General features: G+C 40.1%; 1 protein-coding gene and 1 long non-coding RNA gene across 3 annotated transcripts in view; both read right to left on the bottom strand.

Moving 5' to 3' along the window:
* Positions 1-504: 504 nt before the first annotated feature.
* LOC149092147 (uncharacterized) lies at positions 505-3651 on the bottom strand. Its single transcript, XR_016196203.1, has 2 exons — positions 2921-3651; positions 505-1058 (listed from the first exon to the last, which is right to left on the bottom strand). It is a non-coding gene; the product is annotated as an uncharacterized LOC149092147 (long non-coding RNA).
* A 5634-nt stretch (positions 3652-9285) lies between these two features.
* Positions 9286-23346, bottom strand: part of wat (waterproof) — a 30927-nt gene continuing 16866 nt past the window's right edge. Inside the window, exons 1-10 of one of the 2 annotated variants that reach the window (XM_089256107.1) lie at positions 14887-14994; positions 14002-14112; positions 12187-12261; positions 11986-12098; positions 11644-11892; positions 10655-10910; positions 10382-10574; positions 10075-10314; positions 9750-10007; positions 9286-9688 (exon numbers count right to left, since the gene is read on the bottom strand). In XM_089256107.1, coding sequence (XP_089112233.1) covers positions 9592-9688; positions 9750-10007; positions 10075-10314; positions 10382-10574; positions 10655-10910; positions 11644-11892; positions 11986-12098; positions 12187-12261; positions 14002-14112; positions 14887-14953 — 1659 coding nt within the window. In that variant the 5' untranslated portion in view covers positions 14954-14994 and the 3' untranslated portion in view covers positions 9286-9591. Of the gene's footprint in view, positions 9689-9749; positions 10008-10074; positions 10315-10381; positions 10575-10654; positions 10911-11643; positions 11893-11985; positions 12099-12186; positions 12262-14001; positions 14113-14886; positions 14995-23346 lie in introns of those variants that run through there. The other variant, XM_089256110.1, reaches the window with a different exon arrangement.

Below are 23346 nucleotides of genomic sequence, written 5' to 3'. Positions count from 1 at the left end.
CATTCAACTATCTAACTGCGACAACGATCAAAAAACACCAGAATATTTCCCTTTAGCAAACAAAATAAATTAGAATTGAAATAATTCGTAGCAAACTTTGCGTTTTTCCTAGTTTTTAATAAAGCAAACGGCGCGCTCTGCAAACTTTTGCCCAGCGGCAACGCTGCGTATGGGCAATATGCAAAATGCCAGCAGACCAAGTCCTCTTGCCATCTATCTCCTCTATCCCTATCTCCCTCTACATCTCTACATCTCTCTGTCTCTCTGCCTGTTGGCTCGTCAGCGCTGCCCGACTGGGGCCGGATAGATTTTGCGGTTGGACTCGTAGCTAACAAACAAACAAGCATTACAAAATGAAGGAACAGTAAAGGCAACGAAGCAACAGCAACAGCAGCAGCAGCAGCAGGAGCAGCAGGAGCAGCACGGAAAAACAAGAACCTACGACTCGGGACAAGCGGGCAGCTGGCTTGCCATAAATAAATAAAATTTCAAGGATGCGTGCGCTTTTATCTTCGCAACTAGGTTTTGCCTTCAGTGGTTTTTATTACATTTTGCTGTGTGCACTTTTTCATATGTTGTAAATAGCTGCGCTCAAATAAAAAAAAAAATAAAATAAAAACGAAAAAAAAAACAAAATTAAGCAAGAAGAAAGAAGGGACATCGCTTCCCCAAAAACTTTTTGCGGCAATTCAAACTAATGATTAAACATTTTCAGTTATACGCTTTGTGTTTGTGCTATGACATTTCAGCATGCGACCGTTTTCCATTCATGCCTCGACTACTGCCCCAGTGTCTCACTGGCAGCAGGACATCCCTGCACGACATTTTTTTTATTTTTTTACTTTTGGTTTTTGGTGTGGGCGTTGCTTCATTCATGATGGTTGTCTTGTTGTTCGGTCAGCAACCGCAATTTGAATATATAAATACATTTTAATGATGTCGCCGCTCATTAATCATAATCTATTCATTAATTTTTGACCCATCTCGGATTCTGACTCCACTCCAGCCCAACCGACTAGCCGCCCACTCGCCCGGCTCGGCTGACATGTCAGGAAAATCTTAAACAAAAAGTGAAATGTGTACAAATGTTTAGACCTTTGTTCTACATGGAATTTAGATAGGATCTCGGTCGAAAAGGAAAGGCAAAAACAAATAGAACACGTCATGCCAGCTAATTAACGAATATTTTTCGCCGGACACCAGGCAGCAGGTACCTGGTACCAGGCAGCAGGTACCTGGTACCAGGCAGCAGGTACCTGGTACCAGCGCCAACACCTGCCCAATTAGTGAAAAACGAGCATCGCGCTTTTCTTAATGGCAATGACAAATTTTGTTTGTATAAATTATGTATTAGCTGGAGACGCTAAACGCTTTTGGAGACAGCCGGCACAAGCTCTCAGCACCAAATACTATTAAATATTTGAGAGATAAGTAGAAGCTCAGCCGGAGCAGGAGCCGGAGCAGGAGCCGGAGCCGAAGCTAAGCCAAAGCCACTCGCCGTGGCTGAGACGATGAGACGATGCTGTTACATAGAATGTGACCCATTAGCCGTTTTTCTTTCCTTCTTCTTCTTCTTCTTTTTTTTTGTATATTAAATTCAAGCACAGTTGCTTGGGCTGGTGCCGGATTTTGGTCTTCTAGCCATTTTGTGTGTGATTTGATGGGCCCCGAGAAATCGAAGCGAGATAATTTGTCACCAGAGAGAAAATGGTCAAACATTAAATTTGCCAAATAAATGGACACTTGTTTGTCATAACGCTACAAATGCGTCCAAATACGACTAAAAATAAAAATGAAAAACCGAAAGGGACGACGCCAAGCCAATGGCAAGAGCAATGCCAATGGCAATGGCAATGCCGATGGCAATAGCAATGCCAATGCTAACGGCAATGGCGACAGCTACGCTGTTATCCGAGCAAAGCGAGAGCGAGAGAGAGAGAGAGAGAAAAGAATAGAAATATTAAAAATGAAAAACAAGACCATTTTCATTTTGTGCAATAAAATAGAAAACAACAACAACAAAAATGTGTGTGTGAGAAAAAAATAATAAATGGCTTAATATAGCCAACTAGTGAAATACACTAACTACAAATGTTTTGAAACTTCTTTTAGAACCTTTTTACGAGAAAAAAAAGTATATAAATCATATAAAACAAAAAATCATATAAAACAAATAGAATGGATAGAATTTTGATATAACCCAACCCTGACACGATCTTAGTTATTGTTTCAGAAATATTTTTTATTTACAAGTTTCTAGGCCTTTAGAAGTGATCGTAGCATTGTATTATTTAGCTAAGAATATTAAAAACTGTTGAGTTTTCTTAAGGTAAAAATTCTTCACATAAGATCTACATTTCACGATGATATTGTATTTAAATGGTTGGTGCTAATTACCATAGATGCAGCCCAAAATAATGGTGATAAACTCTTAAAAATATCTAAATATATTCTGTGGCGTGGAAGCGCTTAAGGATTTTCGAAAATATACAGAGCATGAAATCCAGATTAAAATTGCTTTTAATGTCCATATGCCAGAGCTGGCTGCTGCATTGAGAGAGCGTGAGAGTGAGAGAGTAGAGAGGGTATTTGCCGAAATATACGACGGGCGGAGCAACAAACGGCAAATGGCAATGGCAAAAAGTAAATAAATCGCTTCAAATTTTCGCATGGGTTGCGAGTCAGGGGAACGGGCCAAAACTGCTGAGCACAACGCTCAACTGAGCTGAGTCCCAATCGGTGGCAGTAACAAAGGGAGAGGCGGGAAGAAAGAGAGAGCGAGAGAGTGAGAGAGAAATGTAGCCTAGAAGCGTGGAGCCGTAAGTAGAAGAAAAAGCCGGCGTAACTGCAGTGAAGCAGGCAATGGGAAGTGAAAAACTGGGAAACTGGGAAACTGTGAGACTGGGAGATGGGAACTTACACCAAACCCTATACGACTTGGTCCTTTATTGTTTTTGTTGAATGTTGTTTCTTTTATTTTTTTTTTGCTCTTGCTCTTGTTGTTTGCTGGTTTTGTTGGTGTCGTAGGTTGTAGAGGTTCTGCTTTTAGTTCTGGTTAGGGACATTTTCTTCGTAGTATGTACCAGGTGCAATCTATCGATTCATTCCTTGGCCCCGCAACAACATCGTCGTAGTCCTAATGCGCGTTCGCTCGCTTGCCTCTGCTCCTGCTCCTACTGCTGCTGCTGCTGTTGCTGCTCGTTATTGCTGCTGCTGCTGCTGCTGTCCATGTTGCTTCCATTGTTGTTGCTGTTCCCTAGTTGTTGCAGTTGAAATATTTACGATGTACGTTGGGCTATTTCACTATTTGTAACACCCCTAGCCCGCAGTTAAAGTCGCACTCGCAGTCTCGGAGACACACGCACAAGTGTTGCCATTCATGTTGTTGTTGTTGTAGTTACTGTTGTTGTTGTTGTTGTTGTTGTCGGCGGTGCGTCAGCTTTTTTATTGTTCTTTGGCTTGTAACGACAAAAATGAAAACAGTTGCACCAAAATATATAAAATTATCAAATAAAAAAGAAAACCAAAAGAAAATGAAAATTACGAGTAGAGCGCTTAGCAAGCATGTTCAACATCAGAATGTTCGACTACGTAATGCTCTATTGATGATGTTGTTATCATGTAATTAATCTAAATGAGTGCAACATTCGTGTGGACAACGAGAACTGGTTCTAACTACAGTAGGGATAGACACTAGATGAACATTCTATGATATGACTAGACCGTATTTTCGAATTACAGTCCATATTTTTTTTTAATTCTAAACTAAAATTTTATCCAAACGTGCATGATGATTGATGATGATTGCTTATATATAATCCTAATGTATATATTCAAAAAATAGTCCCCGCTATTAGCTTGCTTATATTCATTATCTAAGTCACTTATCAAATCTGTTAGTTAGCATACTCCATTAAATGACGATTCTGAAATGTACTAAACATTTAAATTGGTGGCTTCAGCCAAAACAAAACAAAACAAAACGCTACAAATTTCCATTCATAAAATTCGCTTTCTCTATTTTGCAAACGCTTAAAATACAATTAGTCTAAATGTTCAACAATGCAAAAAAAAAAAAGAAGTGTAACAAAAATGGAGAGAAAAAAAATAGTTGGCGTTAAAACAGGATGCAAGCGGGCAATAGGTGATTTTGATGGAATAACAAAGCACTGTAAAGCGATAAAGGATATATACATATACATATATGTATACGGTTTTTTTATGAACTTGCCAAAGTAAACTATATTTGAATTGAAATTGGTTGTATCATCATGCTCGCTTGCGAAGTAAAGTGAGTATGCTCCATCTCCCTCGTGCTATGCGCTCGTCCGTCCATTCTTATGAACGCAATTTATTTCGCTATTATTGAAGATGTTAAATTTAAATTTGAGAGATATACGCGCTCGTTATACCCTTTTTTCAACAGCAAAATATTATAAGAGATTAAATAAATAAAAAAAAAACAATTTTTATGAAAATATATATTCCATGAAAATATTTTGCCTGATAACTAACTGATTTACCACAATAAACGCACAAAACATTAAGTAAATTCCTTAAGTAATCCTTTGGTATAGTTCGATAATTATACTAAATATTCTTCACAGCTTGACTTTAAAGCTATACAATACGGATTCCTAAAAATACGAAATACTCTTTAGTCGGTAGATTAATAATAATCACAATATATCTTAAATATAAATCTGGTTTATTTTTATGAAATTTCTTAAAATTTCAACTCATTTCGTATTGATTTTGTTAATGTCAATTCCATGTAGAGTGCTTAAGTGATACACTCCTTATTATAGCTACCCCCATAGAGGGTATATTGTTTGGCGCTGCACGCGTTGCTTTCATTTATAATTTTGTTTATTTTCTCAATGCATTTTGCGCAAATAAAGAAATAAAATGAACGCAAAAAATATAATAATTTGTGCAAATTTTATTTGCCGGCGCTTTTCATTATTTTTATTTGCTGTAACGAACAGGAAGCTGGAGAATCAGGAGCGGCGGGAGGAAGGCAACCGCAGCGTCAGACAAGAAGAAAAAGAAGAAGTTGGAAGGAGTTGGAGTATTTTAATAAAACCACACACACACACACCAACACATACACATACACGCACGCAAAGTCGCATACAGTCACACACTTTGTCAGGGGCAAAGAAAGCAATTGAGTTGCGTTGAAGTGGCATAAAGTAGTAACAAGTGGCGGTTGCGCTGCGTTCGGCGTAGTTGTTGGGCTGGGCTTGGTTTTTAACCATTTTGTTTGGTCTATGAGCTTTCCCTTTGGACGGGCATACGCGGTGCTCAGGTGGAAGCACAGCCAAAGCTCGAGATGGTGGCAATGAATGCCAGATATCCCCAGCGCTGGGCTCTACAAATGTAATGGGAAATGAAATGAATGAATGAGCATAAGCACTTCTTTGTTTGTATGCTTGTCTCTCGGCCCGGTCTGACTCTGCGTCTGTCCCTCTGTCTGTCTGCATGTCTGTCTGTCTGTCTGTCCGTGTGTCTGTGTGTTTGTTTGTTTGTGGCCGTAGATGCATGCAGCGAGTGCAGCGGGGTAAAACTGAGATGCTGCACTTCAAATTAAAATGCGAATGCAAGCGAAAACTTCAAAAGAAGCACTAGAACAGAAAACAGGACCGCAAACGAGATACTAATAGACAATGGCAAAGCCAAGTGTTGGGAATGAAGCGGCGAGCGAGGGGTAGACCTGACAGGGGGGCGGTTAAGCAAGAAGGGGCGTGTTGCCAGCTACGTATACGCTGCAATTGAAAAGCACATAAACACACTAACACACTGCGATAGCGAAAGTGTCGCTGACTATGAGTCTGTATGTGTGTGTGTTTGTATGCGAGTGAGTGTGTGTGTCTTGTACCAGGCTGCTAGCCAGCCAAGGATAAAGTTAGCGACAGCAGCAGCAGCAGCATCAGCAGCAGCAGCAGCAGCATCAACAGCATCAGTAGCAGCAGTGCAGGACATACAAATGCACTTTGGACGTGGACGACGCGCACTAAATTCGCTTTAATTCACTTTTCATACAAAACAGCAGCAGAAGCAGCAGCAGCAGCGGCAGAGACAGCGGCAGCGGCAACGGCAGTAGCGGCGTCGACAGTCTAGGCAGTCGAGCCACAAGCACAAAAGCACGCGCCTCACACAGACGCTGACTCGCACACGTACACAAACACACACACAAGCACGTGTTTGTTGTAATTAATTTAAAATATTATTATATGCGCGCGCGAGCGCTAAACTAAAGCTGGGAAACTAAGGCAAAGGAGCTGCCAGCACAGAAGCAGAGGCGGAGCAAAGAAACGACTGAAAGAGAGAGAGAGAGAGACTTAGAAAGAGTGTGAGATGCACAGCAAGGGTGGGCGTGTGAGAATGTTGGAGCACTGACAAGGCAGGGCTAAATAATTATAGCCCACGCGAGCTGCACACGAAGCGGCAGTCAAACAAGCAAAACAACAAGAAAAACCAACTATAGAATTACAAGCAGATGTGCGTGTGTGTGTGCGAGTGTCCGTGTGCCCGTGTGTTGGCACATGTGTAACCTATGAAGTTAAATACAAAACCAAGTACTCTAGTCAAGTTTTTTAATTGACGGACGGAACACAGCGCGACTAGGGCAATGCCAGCGTTCCACTAATAACTAACAACAAATTAACAACTAGCTGCAATGCACAAACACAAGCGTAAAACTAGTTCAAAACAACACACAAACACACTCGCACACTCACACAGATAGACAGACAGACATCGTGTATGTGCTAGCTCGACATGCTAGACTGTGCGCCAAATGCCAAAAATACCGAAGACGACGAAATTGAAAAAAGTAATAAACGTAAAGCTATTACAAAATCTGATAATGGTCTACTGCTGGCAGTAGAGCGAAAATGCCGGCACATGGACACAAACACAGACTTATACTAAACACACACACACATACATTGACAGGCAGACACACACAAACACACACACATATACAGCAGAGAGAGAGCATGCAAGCAACTAAGAGAAATCCAAGAGAAAGAGAGCATGAAACAAACTGGAATCGGAACACAACAAGTTGGCGATGGGCAACGCAAGTGTTACACTATGCAGGCAGCGGGAGCAGGCCACATAAAGAACCGTTACAATATGCAGCTGCAGCGCCAGCGCTACAACAACATGCGACGTCAAACATAAACATTGTGGCGCGCGTGCTGCTGCTGCTGCTGCCGTCGCCGTCGCTACCTCCGCTGCCTCTGCTGCTGGAATCGTGGCTGGCGCAATATTAATTTCACGAATGAACAACCCTTGAATAACCATACACTTCATGTCCCGTTATTATGGCATTGCTACGTGAGTGAGAGAGCGCCAGCGAGAGACACGAATGCACTGAGAGCCGATGCTCGCTCGGAAAGCTTTCAATTTGCCGAACCCGAACGACATAGACAACACGACAATGTTGCTTCGTTTTGTTTGTTCGGCTTTGAAGAGCCGATAGCTTCGCTGTGTGTGCGTGTGTGTGCTTGTGTGTGCTTGTGTGTGTGATGGCACTGAGTTTTGTGCGTGTCTGTATGTGTGTTTGCCTGTGCTTTTTCATTGTGCATTTCCCAGAGGTGCATTTTTCTGAAAATCTAATTTGAGAGATTGAGATTGTTTGGTCTTTCAATGTTCTGCTCGCTCGTTCGTGTTGCGACGCTTGCAATTTTAGCCCCAGCCACAGCAACAGTAACCATTCTTATATTTATGTGCGTACACATACATACACACAATACATACATACATATGTATGTGTACACACACTTTCGCACAAATGTAGGCAACATATTGGGGAGTTATTACTCAGCTACCGCACATTCCGTTTGTCTGTCTGCCTGTACTTATACACACACGCACACATACATACATACACATACATACGCACATATACACCGCTTACTTTAATTGGACGCGCGGGCGTTACGCTGTCGTAATTTTTTGAAAAATCTACATACTTGGCCTCAGCACTCGCATCCGCATTCACAACAGCATACGCATTCGCATCAGCATCAGTATCCACATCCGTATTCGCATCCGCATCCGCATCCGCATCTCAACGATAACGATGCGACGCGTCGCAACGGCTTCAATCATTGCGCGCAGCGCTCACTGCGGTTTGACAAACATTTTTCACTGGCTGTGCAACGGCAACGACGGAGCGTCGCGTCCTTCCACAACATATCTGCCCTACACACACACACACACACACACATACACATACGTACATACACCCCATCCGACAATCCGTGTATGTTTGATGAGTGTGCGAGAGTTTTATGGCTGTATTGGGAATGAGCCGTCCAGGCTGACTAAGCGAATAGCTCCAAGCAGGGGAGCTCGGGGCATTGGGGGTTACGGCTGAGTAGGAGCTGGGGTGATTGGGTTATGCTCTGATTTTAATTTTGAAATCATACAAGTGCAGCACTGCAAAGTGATACATGCGGATTTATTTATTTATATACGTAAGTGCCCATTCATATGAGTGTGTGTATGTGTGTATGTGTGTGTGTGTGTGGATACAAATGCGTTTGTTTGTATCCCACAGTCATTCACTGGCTCTCTCTCTCTCTCTCTCTCTCTCTCTCTCTCTCTGTCTCCCTCTCTCTGTCTCATTCTCGCTATGCATGTGTGCGCGAGATACGATAAAGCGACTTACAGGATTTGGATGATGGCTGAAGGCAATGCCGCTTCTGTTTGCAATTTGATAAGCTCTCTGGCATTATTTTTACGACATTTCTTTCTGACAAGCCGCTCGCCTGAAAGTATGCAATAAAAATATCAATGTTGAGTCAATGTGTAAATCTTATTGTTTTAGCATTTCCCATTTTCCTCTTCTGCTGCTATTCGCTTTGCCAATGCTAACAACCTCTTCCAATGCCAACATCGAATGTCCAATCAATGCACTTCAAAATACAGCTTGAAAAGCTACTTCGCAACAGCTAAGTGGAAAGAAAATGTTTAAAATATACAAATCAGAATATCCTGTTGCATTAGTTACCATTGACATTTTCATCTTATTAGCAACTATAATCCCATCATCTCTACTTAATCTTCTTATTACCCAGATTTTCCATTTTCAATGGGTTTTTGGTATAATGTATGTAAGCGGCAGAAGAAGCGCGACGAGCTGAGTCGATGCAAATGTAGCATAAGATAATTATAAGAAAAGCAACATAATTAATTCGAATGAAACTAAGAATTTAGTATTATTCATCATCAATCAAAGTTCTTTATTACATTAAAATCCAATTTCAATTAACATGTCCCAAAAAATATAAAGCGATTTTTATTGCAATTCGATTAGGTTCGTACATAGATATATACACAGTATGTGTTACTTGATCGATCATCTTTAGCAGAAGTTGTACATTTACAAACTAAGACTAAACAGAATATCGGATAGAACGCTTTAACCATAGGACTAAACGTAATCAATGTGTCGAGGTGCCCTAAATACTATAACTAAGCTAATCCGAAGTTAAAATGTTCCAGATACAAATACAAAATGACAAAATTTAACCTTGATTTTAGACAATATACACAAAGATGCTTTACAAAATTCTATGCTTTAAAGAAAATAAACTTGATAATCCCGTAGAGCGCCCAAGCCGTTAATGAATAGACGATGGCCAATGTGCTATAATGCAGAACCATCATGCTGAAATAACGAAAATCTCATATAAGACTCTATTTGTATATTTATGAGTTTAAGGGCTCACCGCTTGATGCGCTTGATGGATTCGGGTAAGTTGTTGGGATCATCCTTCACAACGTACAAGCGCAGCCCATATAAGCTGACCCGGAATAGATTGATCCAGTCCAAGTCCCGCATATCGAAGGCGAATATTCGCTTGTCCCGCTCATCCAATTTGTCCGCCAGTCGTCGCACGTTGTCATTATCGAACCGAAACTCGTTTGAGCTGAAGAACTTTAAAACGTTGCTGAACTTGTGTATCTTGCGGTAGATTTTCATCATTCTGAATGGATGGAATAATACGACTTCAATAAGCGAAATGCAAGGCAGAAAACTAATCGCACAGCTACCTTGGCTTCTTGCCCATCAGAACCATAATTAAGTCCATGAACATGGCGGGCAATGTGTGGTATAAGAAGCAGAGAATGTGATATTGCCACATGTATGGCACGATGGTGAAGCACGGATACCAGATGGACTTTCGCATGGGTATGTCGTTGACATGCTTGAACCCCGTTTCCATATAGTTGCGCCAGGTGACCATGTTATCCGCATCTGGCACATAGTTATATATGGGCGGCGTTTCATATCTATTGCGTAAAGATTTTGAGTAACACACTGCTGAACTGCTGACGGCTCTGATGCGACTGCACTTACGTGTTTCGTGCCACATCCCAGGCGCTGGCCAGCAAGGCATTCACACACAAATCCACCGGCACTATGTGCGCTTTGTTGTCCATATTTCCAGTGAAAACCCGCAACACCCCCGAGCCGATGCCCACAATGACGCCGCAGGGCCCGTACATATTGTCAATCCAACCAGTCACTGGCTCCCGATAGCTGGTGATAACTGAAAAGCGCAGAGCAGGAGTCGTAATGCAGTAGAGAAGCCATACAGCTGCCATGATTCTTTATCAAAGCTCATCTTACCAATGCCGGGCCGAAATATGGTCACGGGCAATTTCTTTGCATCCTGCTGCACCACGTTCTCAGCAAGCACTTTGGTGTAGGTATATGTATTCGGATATCCCTTGATAAGTGTCGGCGTCAGCGTATTCAGCGTGTGCTCGTCCAGGCACTCAGTCAGCTTGAAGGCATTGTCGCCAGTCATTGGGCCGCTGTAGAACTTCTCCTGGATGTAGCGCATATTGCAGTGGGCAAATGCGGTCGAGACATGCACGAGAGCCTGTGAATTGAAAGCAATTAATTCAGCGCAATTCTGTCAAGCAACGTATATGTAGACTAAGATGGAAGACTAATTTTGATTAACAAGTAAACTATATCTGACTTTAGAAAGTGTAGCTATATAATCAAGAACTGAACGAAATTAGCTAATAAATAACTTAAGTGACTAGCATACAATGTAGATTAAGATGGAAGCCCGCTAAGCTTTGTCGGAATCTATAAAGTATATATATGTATATGCATATGTATATAATGAAGAACTGAACGGGATTAGCTAATGTCTATCTATAAGTTCTTTCACAATAGCAAAAGCAAGTAAGATTAAATTCAGTTAAGCTTTATCAGACTCTATAGAGTATATATAATTATATACATTATTAATTAAGATCTGAACTCGATTTATTCAAGCAAAGAATATCTAGCCTAAGATAGAAGATAAGCTGAAATTTGTCTAATAATTGAATAATACCTGATAACATATATGTCCCTAAAGAGATCTGAACGGGATTAGCTAATATACTAACTTATGGGGATATTTCAAGTCTCAAGACTAACAACCGTGAGGTGGAATTCAGTAAAGCTTTGATTGACTCTATAGAGTATACAATATATATTGCATATATATATATATACATACATACATCAAGATCTGAGTGGGATTAGCTAGCAGACTCAACTGTATCCAGATAATATTATTTACATTATAAGACTTCAGCTATTCTAATCGAGCTTACCTTTAGGTGAACAATCTCTTTGGCCAGCTTGATTAGCTCCTTTGTGCCGTGCACATTGATTGCGATTGCCATTTTCAGTTTCTCGTCGAAGCGCACTGTGGCGGCACTGTGTAGCACAATGTTGACATTCTCCTTGATGATCTCGCGCTCGCTCGGGGAGATGCCCAGGCCCGGCAGCGAGCAATCACCGCTGATGATTGTGATCTGACAGCGATACTTTGGATTGACTTGTTTCATTTTGGCAAAGACCTACGTAGGTGCGAGCGAATAAAGTGGGAGCAATTAATCAGAATCGAATATCCGAGAAATCAGTTAGCCATCTATATTGGACAAATTATTTACCGGATCATTGAACAAATCCTCAATGCGTGCATGGGCATCCTTGCCCTTTTTGGTGCGTATCAGCAAATATATTTGGGCCACCTCCGTAACACGCAACAGTTTCTCAATAATAACTGCGTACAAAATCAGTTCGTAAGTAATCAATTATTCAAGTCACGTTCGCGTTCGCATTTCTGTTTGAGTTTGCCGTTGCCAACTTACTTTTGCCAAAGAATCCAGTGCCGCCAGTGAGAAAGACGCCCTTATCCTTGTAGAACATTTGCATGGGCGACTCATCTGCAAAGATCAATGCAAACAGCCATTAAACAATTAGCCAATTTGATGCGCATCATTGTGCCACTCGTGGGCCTCCACACCGAGCTGTGGCAACGGTGGTGGCAGCAGGCAGCCCCACTCACCATGCTGAATGCTTGTTTGCCACCCACTTGACGCGCGTCACGAATTTAAATGCGCGCCCCAAAAGCCACTTCAATTGCGCATAATTCACGCCGTCACACACAAACACACACACAGCACGCCACACACACACACGCACATAGCACGTACATTGTCACATAGAGAGTTACACCCAGTCGCACGTAAAGAGCGTTTGGCATGTGGCTGCATTTTGGCCATATGTCAAAATGGCAACAACAACACTCAAAGTTAACGCCAATGCTGACATTGTTGTCGGCTGCCGCTGCTGTTGTTGCTGCTGCTGCTGCTGCTGCTGCTGTGGCTGGCTGCCACTTGTGGGCCACTCATAAATATTTGCAAGTTAGCAGCTCGTCGAGCTATTCATCTATCGTACAAAAGCACACACATTCGTATGCACACACACACACACACACACACGCACAGATGTTTGCATATATAAATGTGTTCAGCTGGTAGGCACATTCCTGTGTCTTCAAGGTGCCCCTGCTCTGGCCTGGTCTGGCCTAATTGCCAATCGACGACGTAAATCACTGTCACTGCATCGCTTATACAGGCTATGCACACACACTTAAGCGCATTGCCCACTCGATAATTGCATAATAAATGCAACATTGTTAAGGACTTCAACTGGCCCATTGGCTGCGGCGTCAAACATAGCACACACACACACACACACACCCGTATACAATGCTATTCAGACAAATACGGACACTTAGTGGAGTTGACACCTATTCATCGTATAGATGGATACAGCAGCCCTCCGCCATCTATCAGCAGCACCCCAGGGGTCGCACTCAACCAAAAGCACTTGGCGTGCTCACTCAAATGTTTTGTTTACCTATGCTAATTGGCTTAAATGCAACTCAAGCGCACTTCTCATCGCGCCAAGCCGAAACTGAGCCGACGCCGACGCCGACGCCAACGCCAAAACGCCCCCGCCCCCCAACACAAACCCATCTACCCTGCCACCATTGTTTATGAGCGCTTCGGAATTGAGCTCCAGACCCCAACGCGTGGCCTCACTTGGAGTACGGCGTGCGGCATTCGGAATGCGGCATGAGGCGTACGGCAAGCGGCGTACGGCGTGCGGCGTGCGCATTTAAAGCTTTTGAGCGCTTTGGGGCATTTGTTCAGCGCCAGCGCCAGCGACAACAACAACAACAACAGCAGCAGCAGCATTGCCACTTTGAGTGAATTGTCAACAATTGTGTTGGCTCTTTGGATTTGCGCGCCACCGTTGTCGACGTCGCTGTTGCTATTGCTGTTGTTGTTGCTGTTGTTGTTGCTGTTGCTCGTTGTCTCTCGCAGACAAAAAGTCTGTCACATAATTTGTCAATTTCAACAATTTTGTTTACCACCCCCGCGCACACCGTACAGTCTCCGGAAGAGAAACGAAATTCTTCATGAATGTTTATTGTTTTTAAGAAACACTGAACTGCTTGCTTTGTGTTTGTATATGTATTGTATATACTATATGTGTGTGTGCAAAGTATTATTATATATTCACTTTTTGCGGTCATGTCTGAGCCTGACTCTGACTTTGACCCTGAGCGGTAGCCTGACCGTGGCATTGCCTTTTACACCCCACAGGTCACTCACCCTTTGTGCCAGTTATAAGCTGACAATGATCGTCCAATGATTTCGTAAATCCATTCCGCAGGTTCATTAATTTTGCCTCGTCCATGTTAGCCAGACTAGGATTTTGCCGGGCTGCAAATAAAAAATGCAATTTAATCAAATTAATTCATTGAATACGTAAATTTAGTGAAATCCCTCCTCTTTTTATCAAAATTAAAACGACAAATTTATTTAAATTTGTTAATTCTTTTGAAATGTCAAACAGTGTGATTATAACTTATTTGGAATATTTATAGATTCGATTAATAGATGAGGATTTCGAATGATAAAATGCAGCATACAAAGCTTGAACAAAACCTAATCATGCAGCCCTCTGTGTAAAAACATATACTAATTTTAGTTACAGTTACTGTAAAAAAAGATTTTCGATTATATTTCGCAATAAGAACAGCAGATTGTATTATTATTATTAAGCGTAAAGTATTTATATTTTTTAGAATTTATAGTTCGAAATTACACTTTCTACTAAATACATTTACATGCTACCATTTTATTTATTAATGTTCTCTATTTTATTATTTTAATTTATTCATTCTTATTATTATAGTTATTATTATTTTTGTTATATTTTATTTTTATTTTTATATTTTTTTGCCAAAGCAATTTTTTTCTACATAGAAGAAAACAACTATCTAGCAAATTCTGATAAAAATCTTATGATTATTATTATATTTTCATACATTGAATTTTTTCCCTTTCATTTCCGATTTGTCTTTTTCGGTATACTAGATAAATACATACATATACTCTGTGCCATTTCAGTATATTTTTTTATTAACTTCTGCTTTACTATATATTTTCCAAGATTTGAAAATATTATTATGTCTATCACTAGATCTCACATACATTTTTTGAGTGATATAAACTCCGAGCTGATGTAGTTTTGCATTTGAACAATTTGATGTTGCTCCATTTTGAGCTGAAAGTTGCGAATCCTTTGAAGCAATTAGAGAGTTTGGATGTCTCTTTCTCTCTCTAATTAGGAAATGTTTCAATTGAAATGTGCTAAAGCAATTACAAGACCGGCGGCGGTCTCTATGCGACTGTTTCGTGGCGACTAAAAATCAAATATAAGTGAATTTCATTACAAATTTAATTAAAACTTTACTCTGGCTTTGTGTTCGGCAAAAACGTCACAAGAGTATCGCTACACTAAAATTCAGTAATGAAGTGCCAGACGCACCTGTTGACAGAGGGCGGCAAAAACAAACAGCAGAGAAGAAAACAAAAAAAAATAAGCCAAAACGAAAACCCCAATTTCAACTCGGGTACAAATTTAATAAAATTCATACTAAGCGGCAAAGTGAAAGTCAAAATGAAAGTGGATATCCTCCATACAAAGCCCCCAAAAGCACTAAATGTGTTGTTGTGGGGTTCTTTTAATTAATGCTCCATCGAGCAACAAAATAAAAACCCCAAAAACTATGTCGGCCAATCCAAAAAAAAGCCATTGAACGCTTTAAATATTCAAGCCATTCCATTGCGAAATTGCGAGAATAAAAATAAATTACAATATAAATAGCGTCGAACTATTTTTATATAATGAAATTCACTTGAAGGCATATTTGCACTAATTATATATAAAATACTATGTATAATAATATGCTCCTTAATTAAATATCATCGCTACATTGTATAAATCGATCAGAGCAATTAAAAGTATACTCGATAAAACAAGTTTGTACTTTCGCAAATCAGACTTGATATTTGTATAGTGGCGTCATACTGAGATCAAGCACTGTAAGTACTATTGACTGACGGTCGTTGTTTGATAATTAGCTACTAGAGCTCCAAATGAGTAACTGCTAATCAACCCAACTTATAATTATCCCTTTCTAATAATACCCAAGATAAACAAAATGAACATTGTATATAATTACTATAATATATTTAGAAATTATATAGAGCAATAAATAACCTTTATTGATTTTAAAATCAATTATAATTTTATGTTTGCAATTTTATCTATGATTAAACACCCTTTCAAAAGTCCATCTTGGCTATATATGTAAGCCAGCATGTATATATATATATATCCATATATATATCCTCTTTTACACTTAAAGCTTCACTGTATGCTTGCATACAAAGTATGTTCAAGGAGCATCCGCTTCCGAACGAAAGAATACATCAACAGCTTTGAGCATCGTAGTTCATAAATAAGTCATACTGTTAAAACGGTGAGCTGCTTACACCTATATGTATATGTACTTATATATGTACATATATAAGTATATTTTCAGTATATTATTTTAACTTGTTTTCTCTGGAAACACATGTTCACAGTGCAAAGAGCAGTGCACTGTAATTAACTGGTATTGGACATTAGGCCATATCGATGTAATTTAAGTCGTAGAATACTAATAAAAAAATCGATTAGAGCTGGCAAATCTATTGAAGCACATTCCGTGTGGAATGATGAAGTCAAGATCAAGCTGAAACTGAAATTCTCAATGCAAGAATATTCCCTCATAATCGCATTGACTCTACACTGATAAGCATAAGTATTTGGAAGAAAATATGCATAAAAATTACATTTAAAATATTTTTTATATTAAACTGAAAGCAATGCAATATTTTTTATGGAAAATTCTACAGAAATTAATTAAAAGTAAATTCAGTTAAAGGACTAAAATATTTTCCTCAATCAGAATCGCAGAGTTTTTATGCGCATTATGAAGAGTGTAAAAACAAAAATAAACATAAATCCTATTTACATTTTCACAAGTATTGATTGATAGGGGCATTAGCAGCGCTATATCCGACTATAAACCATTTATGGTTTCAGCTATAGTTATGCTATGCTTCCGGCATTTCCTTAATGGAAATTTAAGCTTATCAATCATTTTACTTCATGCGTAACATATAATTGCAATTATATTTGCAAATAAATAAAAATAACTACTAATTATACAGCGCGATGTCAATGGATATGAATATAGGTTTTGGGTCTTATGCATAATGAAGGTCAGCAGTTGTCTTTAGATAATTCTGGAGTTTTGTTTCAGAATGATGACACATTTTCTAGTTCTATATAAAAGAGAAGTCAACCGTGGAAGCAGTAAACTGTCCCTTGGGGCATAAGATACTCTCTCATAGTCATGGTATATATTTAATTTAGAATTTCAAGTCGTATTCTTTTCAGACTACTTAATGCTAATATACTCTGTTAACATTGTGAACCAGTGTGGAAAATATTATGTATAAGCAAAACTTTAGATACTTCATGTTTTATTCTAGAAATAATTCTATTAAATGCTTCCGTTTCTAATGGGTTTTTACATGCATTTTATCTACTGCTGTTTGCTCGCGTCGCGTCGAGTAATCGGGCAATCAAGTTGTAAAACCAGCCAAACAGAAACACAATACACGGGCAATGATTACCTGGGCAGCTAGACAGCTGGGTAAATAGGCAGCCCTGTGTCTGGCTACTTATAGTCTTGAATAAAATTTAACTTAAGTGCTCATGTCGATGACGCTGTAGAATTTTAATTGCGCACAAATTAAAAGTCAAAATGTCAACACCCAAAAACTAAACAGAAACTAGGAAAAAATTCAACATGCATATATACATATACATATATACAATGACAATTAATAATAAAGAATGAAAATTACAAACTCAATAGCAGCGAAATGATTTAATTACTTGATTATCGGCGACTAGCTGGCAAGTTCAATGAAAATCTACTATAGGTAAATGGCGAAGCGTATAACAATGGCCACGATGCCAGACTCATGTAATAAATGTAAAGAAACACGATTCGCTGCACAACAGACAATGCAATCGAGAGTGCGGGCCAGGGGAGGGGAGGTGAGGGGAGCGATATAAGAGTGGACATTAAATAATTTGAGTGTCGAAGCCGCGCACAATTAACCCATATTTGCAATGGAAACCAGCCAACAAGCCAGCCAGCCAACCAGACACTCAACCAGTCAACCAGTCAGTCAGTCAGTCAGTCAGTCAGTCAGTGAGGCAGTCAGCCAACTAGCATGTTGCATTTCACACCAATTGGGGGAATTTTCACCCGCTTGGCTCGGCGCTCACTCAATCGTATGAATGACGAAAGCACTGAGAGGTGGGGGGCAAGCGCATAGGCAGGTAGACGGCTGCATGGGCAGCTTGCCAACCTGACTAGCTGGCTGGCTACTGACAGACTCACTGACTCACTGACTGACTGACTCACTGACTGACTGACTAACTGAATGGCTGGCAATGTCGGGCAGAAAGCCACAGCAACTGATTGCACCACACCGGCGACCACAACGCCACCAACGCCAACATCAAAATTGGAGAACGCACTGCACTGCACTGCACGAATTCTCGGCTACTTCGGCTATGATCCGGGGGCTTGATGGTGTCAGGGGCAGTTTGTAACTAAGGGCTGGGGGCTTGTTTTTGTATGCGAATTTATACATTGTTTAACTATAGGCCACAGCTGCAGGCACTGTGCTCGCCTTTCTATTGTTGTTGTTGTTATTAACTTTTTGTTGTTGTTGGCTGCGTCGGCTGTTGCTGCTGTTGCTGCTGTTGCCTGCTGTTGCCGTCACTGTCGCTGTTGCTTGTTGCCTGTTGCCTGTTGTCGGCGATGCACATCGAAGCGCAGCTAATTGAAACATTTTGCACACTGTGTCAAAACTATGCAAATAAATTTGCAATCATAAATATTTATTAAACATACATAGTAATTTGTGCGATATCACTGTGTTATTCTAATTTATATTTATATATTGTTCAAGAAATTTAGAGTGTTGTGAATGTTTAAAAATTTAACATAGCATGTGATTGAGTTAAATTTTCATTAGGATATATTTTACATTTAAGTGGTAACAATTTGAGTATTTAATGCAGATATTTTATTATTCATAGCACATAGTATTTATGTATTTTTCTTAACTTTAAATATTTTTATTAATTTTTTACAACAAACAATATAATTATATTTTATTCATTATTCATCACTTTTTGTATATATTTTTATATAAGAATATTAAATTCTGTATAATTTATACAGCAAGTAAATGCTATAATGAAATTAATAACTGCGATAGTACATTATTTCTAATTAAAATTCAGTTATCAATTCAGTTTCCAATTGAATAGCTGCCTACGTATAATAATAATATAATTAGCATCATGGTAAATTTCCCATAATTTTAATTACATTTATTTATGTTATTGTGAGCACAATGTAAACATACAGTATTATTAATTTATACCAACATACAAATTCTCAATAATATTAATATTAAACTGTAAAGTAATTTACATACGAATCGAATAATCGAATAATATGAAGATAGACTGCCAAAGGAATACTTAAGTTGTTCATATATGTTAAAAGAAAATATCAGAATTAACTCGAATATTAACTTAGATCTCGCGTCCAGATTCTCGATAGCAGTTATCAGTAATACCTAGATGCAGGCTTGAGCTGACTGCAGCTATATCCTACCCATAGCAACACTTTGAACACATCTCTTAAAGGCTTTTCAAGATTATATAATTTCCGCCACGATATTGATATTGGCGCAAGCCTTTTGCGACACTGTCGAAGTGTTTCTCATCCCAATGCCATAATGCTTTTGGCACTTCTGATACTGATACTTGGCTGTGGTCCTCGTACTTTAGCGCTTGTTTACCGCCGATGCTGTGGCAACGGCAAAACTCGAAACAATGGTCCAAAACAAAAGACAAAAGTATGAACCGCAACAATAACAACAAAGAGAACAACAACAATAACAACAACAAACAGCCAGAAAACTGAAAGCAATGCAACAAACATTGCAGCGTCAACGACTGCGCCTCGCATATTTCAATGAACCCAAATGCGAATCGAAGAGGCAGCTCCTCGCTGCTCCGTTAACACCGTTTGCCCCCACTGCCACCCATTCTCTCTCTCTCTCTCTCTCTCTCTCTCTCTCTCGCTCTCTGGGTTGCCCGCACTTGCGAGGCCCATTCGCTTTGAATTTTATTTAATGCTTTTGTAATAAAGTGCAAAATGGTGAAAAAGTGCAAACAAGGGCTTTGGGAGCAGCGGAGGCAGTGAGCAGTGAGCAGTAAACAGTAAGCAGTAAGCAGTGCACAGGGAAGCCCCATTGCATAATATCAACAACATCATCATCAAACGCAACAACAAACAACAACAGCAGCAGCGGCAGCAGCAGCGGCAACAAGGACATGGCAACAGCAATAAGAACGACGGCAGCAGCAGTGGCCACATTAAAAGAAGAAGAAATAATTAACAGCAACAGTTTGAAAGTCCATAAAGCGAAAATGGTTGTCGTTGCCATCAGCAGCGCAAAGCCTTCCACTTCGTCCGTCTGTCCGCCTCCAGCCTCTGCTGCATACTTCATCCCTCATTGGCTCCGCCGCATGTGGCATGGCCATACAACTTCCGGCTTCCGACTGGCTGACCGGTCGCATCGCCCAACAACTACAACAGCAGCAGCAGCAGCTATAGTAGCTGGAGATTGTTTGTTGTTCTGTGTGATGTGCTCTGAAGAGGGCTTGGGATTGGGACTTGGGACTGGGACTGGCGACGGGATTGGGCGAGTACTGAATCTGTGCCGTGCCGCCCACTGTGGCAGTAAGGACAGAGCCAAAGTCAGTGAGAAAAATATTCGTTAAATCTATTAAAAGATAATTACGTGAAGACAAATGAACGGTAGGTTGGGCACGGAACCGGGATTGGGACCAGGAGCGGGAACGGGACCGGGAACGGCAACGGGACCGGGACTGAAGCTGTTATCTCTGCGGTCGTCTGCGGTGCACACAGACATATGTACGTTGTTATTATTTGAGTTCGTTGATACGATAACGCTAATGGATATGGATATTGATTATAGTTTTTATGCTGCTTGCTGAAGCTGTCTGGCCCAGCTGCCACTCCCACTGTCCGGATAATGATCATTTCGATTATATTGATGCGTCATTTTATGAGCCGCAATGGTATTGAAATTGAGTGGCTTGTGACAGCTTCTAGTTTATGGCGGCACATTAATGGTCCACGCTTGCAGAAGCAACATATTCATGATGGCCCCAAACGCAGGGGAATCTCAATTATTAGCAGCTCTAATATGTCTATGTGTGTCTGGGGGATGCTTCTGAGTATGCCGGCGTGTGTGTGTGTGTGTATCTGTGTGTGTGCTTAGCTTTAATTAATACAGCCAAATGCGAATGCGTATACGTAATTATTTGTAGACACTGTGATATTGAGTTTGCTCATCTTACGTGCATAAGCACTTCAATTAGAATGCACATAAAGCGCGGTGGGAAAACTATTTGAAAATCTTTTTCAAAAATACGTAAATGGCTACGAAAATATAAACAAATTATTAACTGAAATGCATTGAATAAATAGCACAATAGTCAAGTGCCATCGAAAGTGATAATGTTTACCACTAATTGCGAGAAACACTTTGCCAGCATCGTTAGCAACGAGGTGTGAAAGGTTGGGGTCAGCTAATTGCGTACAACCGTGAGATTTTCTGATTTTCCGAGATACAAGCCCATTCGAGTTGCATCAACAGAGTGCACTCGAATAGAACTGTAAAAGTTCTTGCCATGCTAATTAGCTCTGGCCAATTTTGATGGGGGGGGGGGGGGGGGGGGCACGTGTGAAATCTTATACATGTATGCCGATTTATTCAATTATGAGTTTCATGCAAAGCAGACAAAACATTTTCAATTACAATGCTACGTGCCTCTCTCTCTCTCTCTGGCTCTCTCTGTCTCTGTCTATCTGGTTATTCCCAATGCCAGCCGACAGCTCTTATCAGCTTTACATCTGTCGAGCTAATGCCAAAGTGTTGCGCATGCGTAAAGCCCCGGAGCGGGGGCGTGGGGAGCCGAGCTCAAGCTAATGACCGTTGGCGTCAACGTCACATGGTTGATACGCCTCATTGATGCCATTGTGGTTGCGGTGCCCGCCACACCTCTCTGCCCACTTAAACACAGGCAAACTCACGCACATGAAGATACATCCATTGTGCGCACCTGAGTGTAACCGAATTGTTGTTGTTGCTGGCTTACTGGCTGTGTTCGCATTGCTATTGCTGGTTATGTTATGGGCCTGGCCATAACATTTGCCTATCAGTTAGGCAAATATTAAAAGCCAGCTTTCGCATTGCCACATACATGCCCAACAGCAATCATATCAAAATGCTCGTACAGCTGTCATACATCATGATTGAGGCAAACGCCTGACTGACACATTTTGCATGTAATGCCTAATTATGAAAGTTTTCAATGCTCAATGATAACAGCTAAGCGACAATCGAAATAAGACATTAAGTATACGCGGCATTGCACAAACAATATGCACGTATTACATTGTAATCAATTGCATTCCTTCAATCTGTGTATCTGTGTGTGTTAGTGTGTGTGTGTGTTGAGTCAGTCCATCAAGCTTACTCCGGTTGCTCTGCTGCAACCGTAAAAGCAATTTAATTATTGCCCATTATATCATTTGAATTATATGCCATGTACATTTTGCAATGTAATTAATTTCTTATAATTTAATTTCGCTTTAATCAATTCCGCGACGCTTGAGCTGATTCAATTTTTTCTGTGATTTGTGCGCGTATTTTCTAAATCAAATTCAATTGTTTCGTTGCGCAATTATTACACCAATTAATTTATGGCTAATATTTCAACATTGAAAATAGCCCACGCAAAAAGAAAACAAAAAAACCAAAAAAAACAACAAAAATCCACATAAGTCGCGCACTGAAATTTTAATTACATAATTCGCGCATTATCAATGACAAGTCCAAAAAAAAAAAACCACCTCATGTACACAAAAAACTAATTTAAATAACGGTAAAAAAAACCAACAACAACAAGCAAGAGACCTTACAAAATCTATTTGCAACAATAACATGCAATAAACATTGCCCCGTTAGACTTGTAATTTATATTAATTAATAGGTTTTTTAGCGCCGCACTTCCAGCCAAAATCGACTGAGGAATGGCCTACAAAAAAAAAACAAGCATAAAAAAGTACAGCAAACGAATAAATAAATAAATATGTAAAATATATAAATAAATATCGAACCGTAATTAACCTGAAGCCATTTGAATTGCAGCGTATTTATTATTTACAGCGACAAACTTTTATTTTTGTCGTGCTGCGCTGCCAATATTTGTTTTGTTAATATTTATCTACGAATAAATGTACATAATTTAATAAATAGTCTCCTCCTGACTCGCCGTTGCTGCTGTGTATTTAATTTACAATTTTATTAAATCTAATGCGCTGATTTGTGTTGCGGCTGCCACTGGTTTTCCGCAGTTAACTATAT

Source organism: Drosophila navojoa, chromosome 2, assembly GCF_054131105.1.
Source record: "Drosophila navojoa isolate 15081-1374.11 chromosome 2, UAZ_NAV_1.0, whole genome shotgun sequence".
NCBI lineage: Eukaryota > Metazoa > Arthropoda > Insecta > Diptera > Drosophilidae > Drosophila > Drosophila navojoa.
This window is presented reverse-complemented; position numbering and strand designations above follow the sequence as displayed.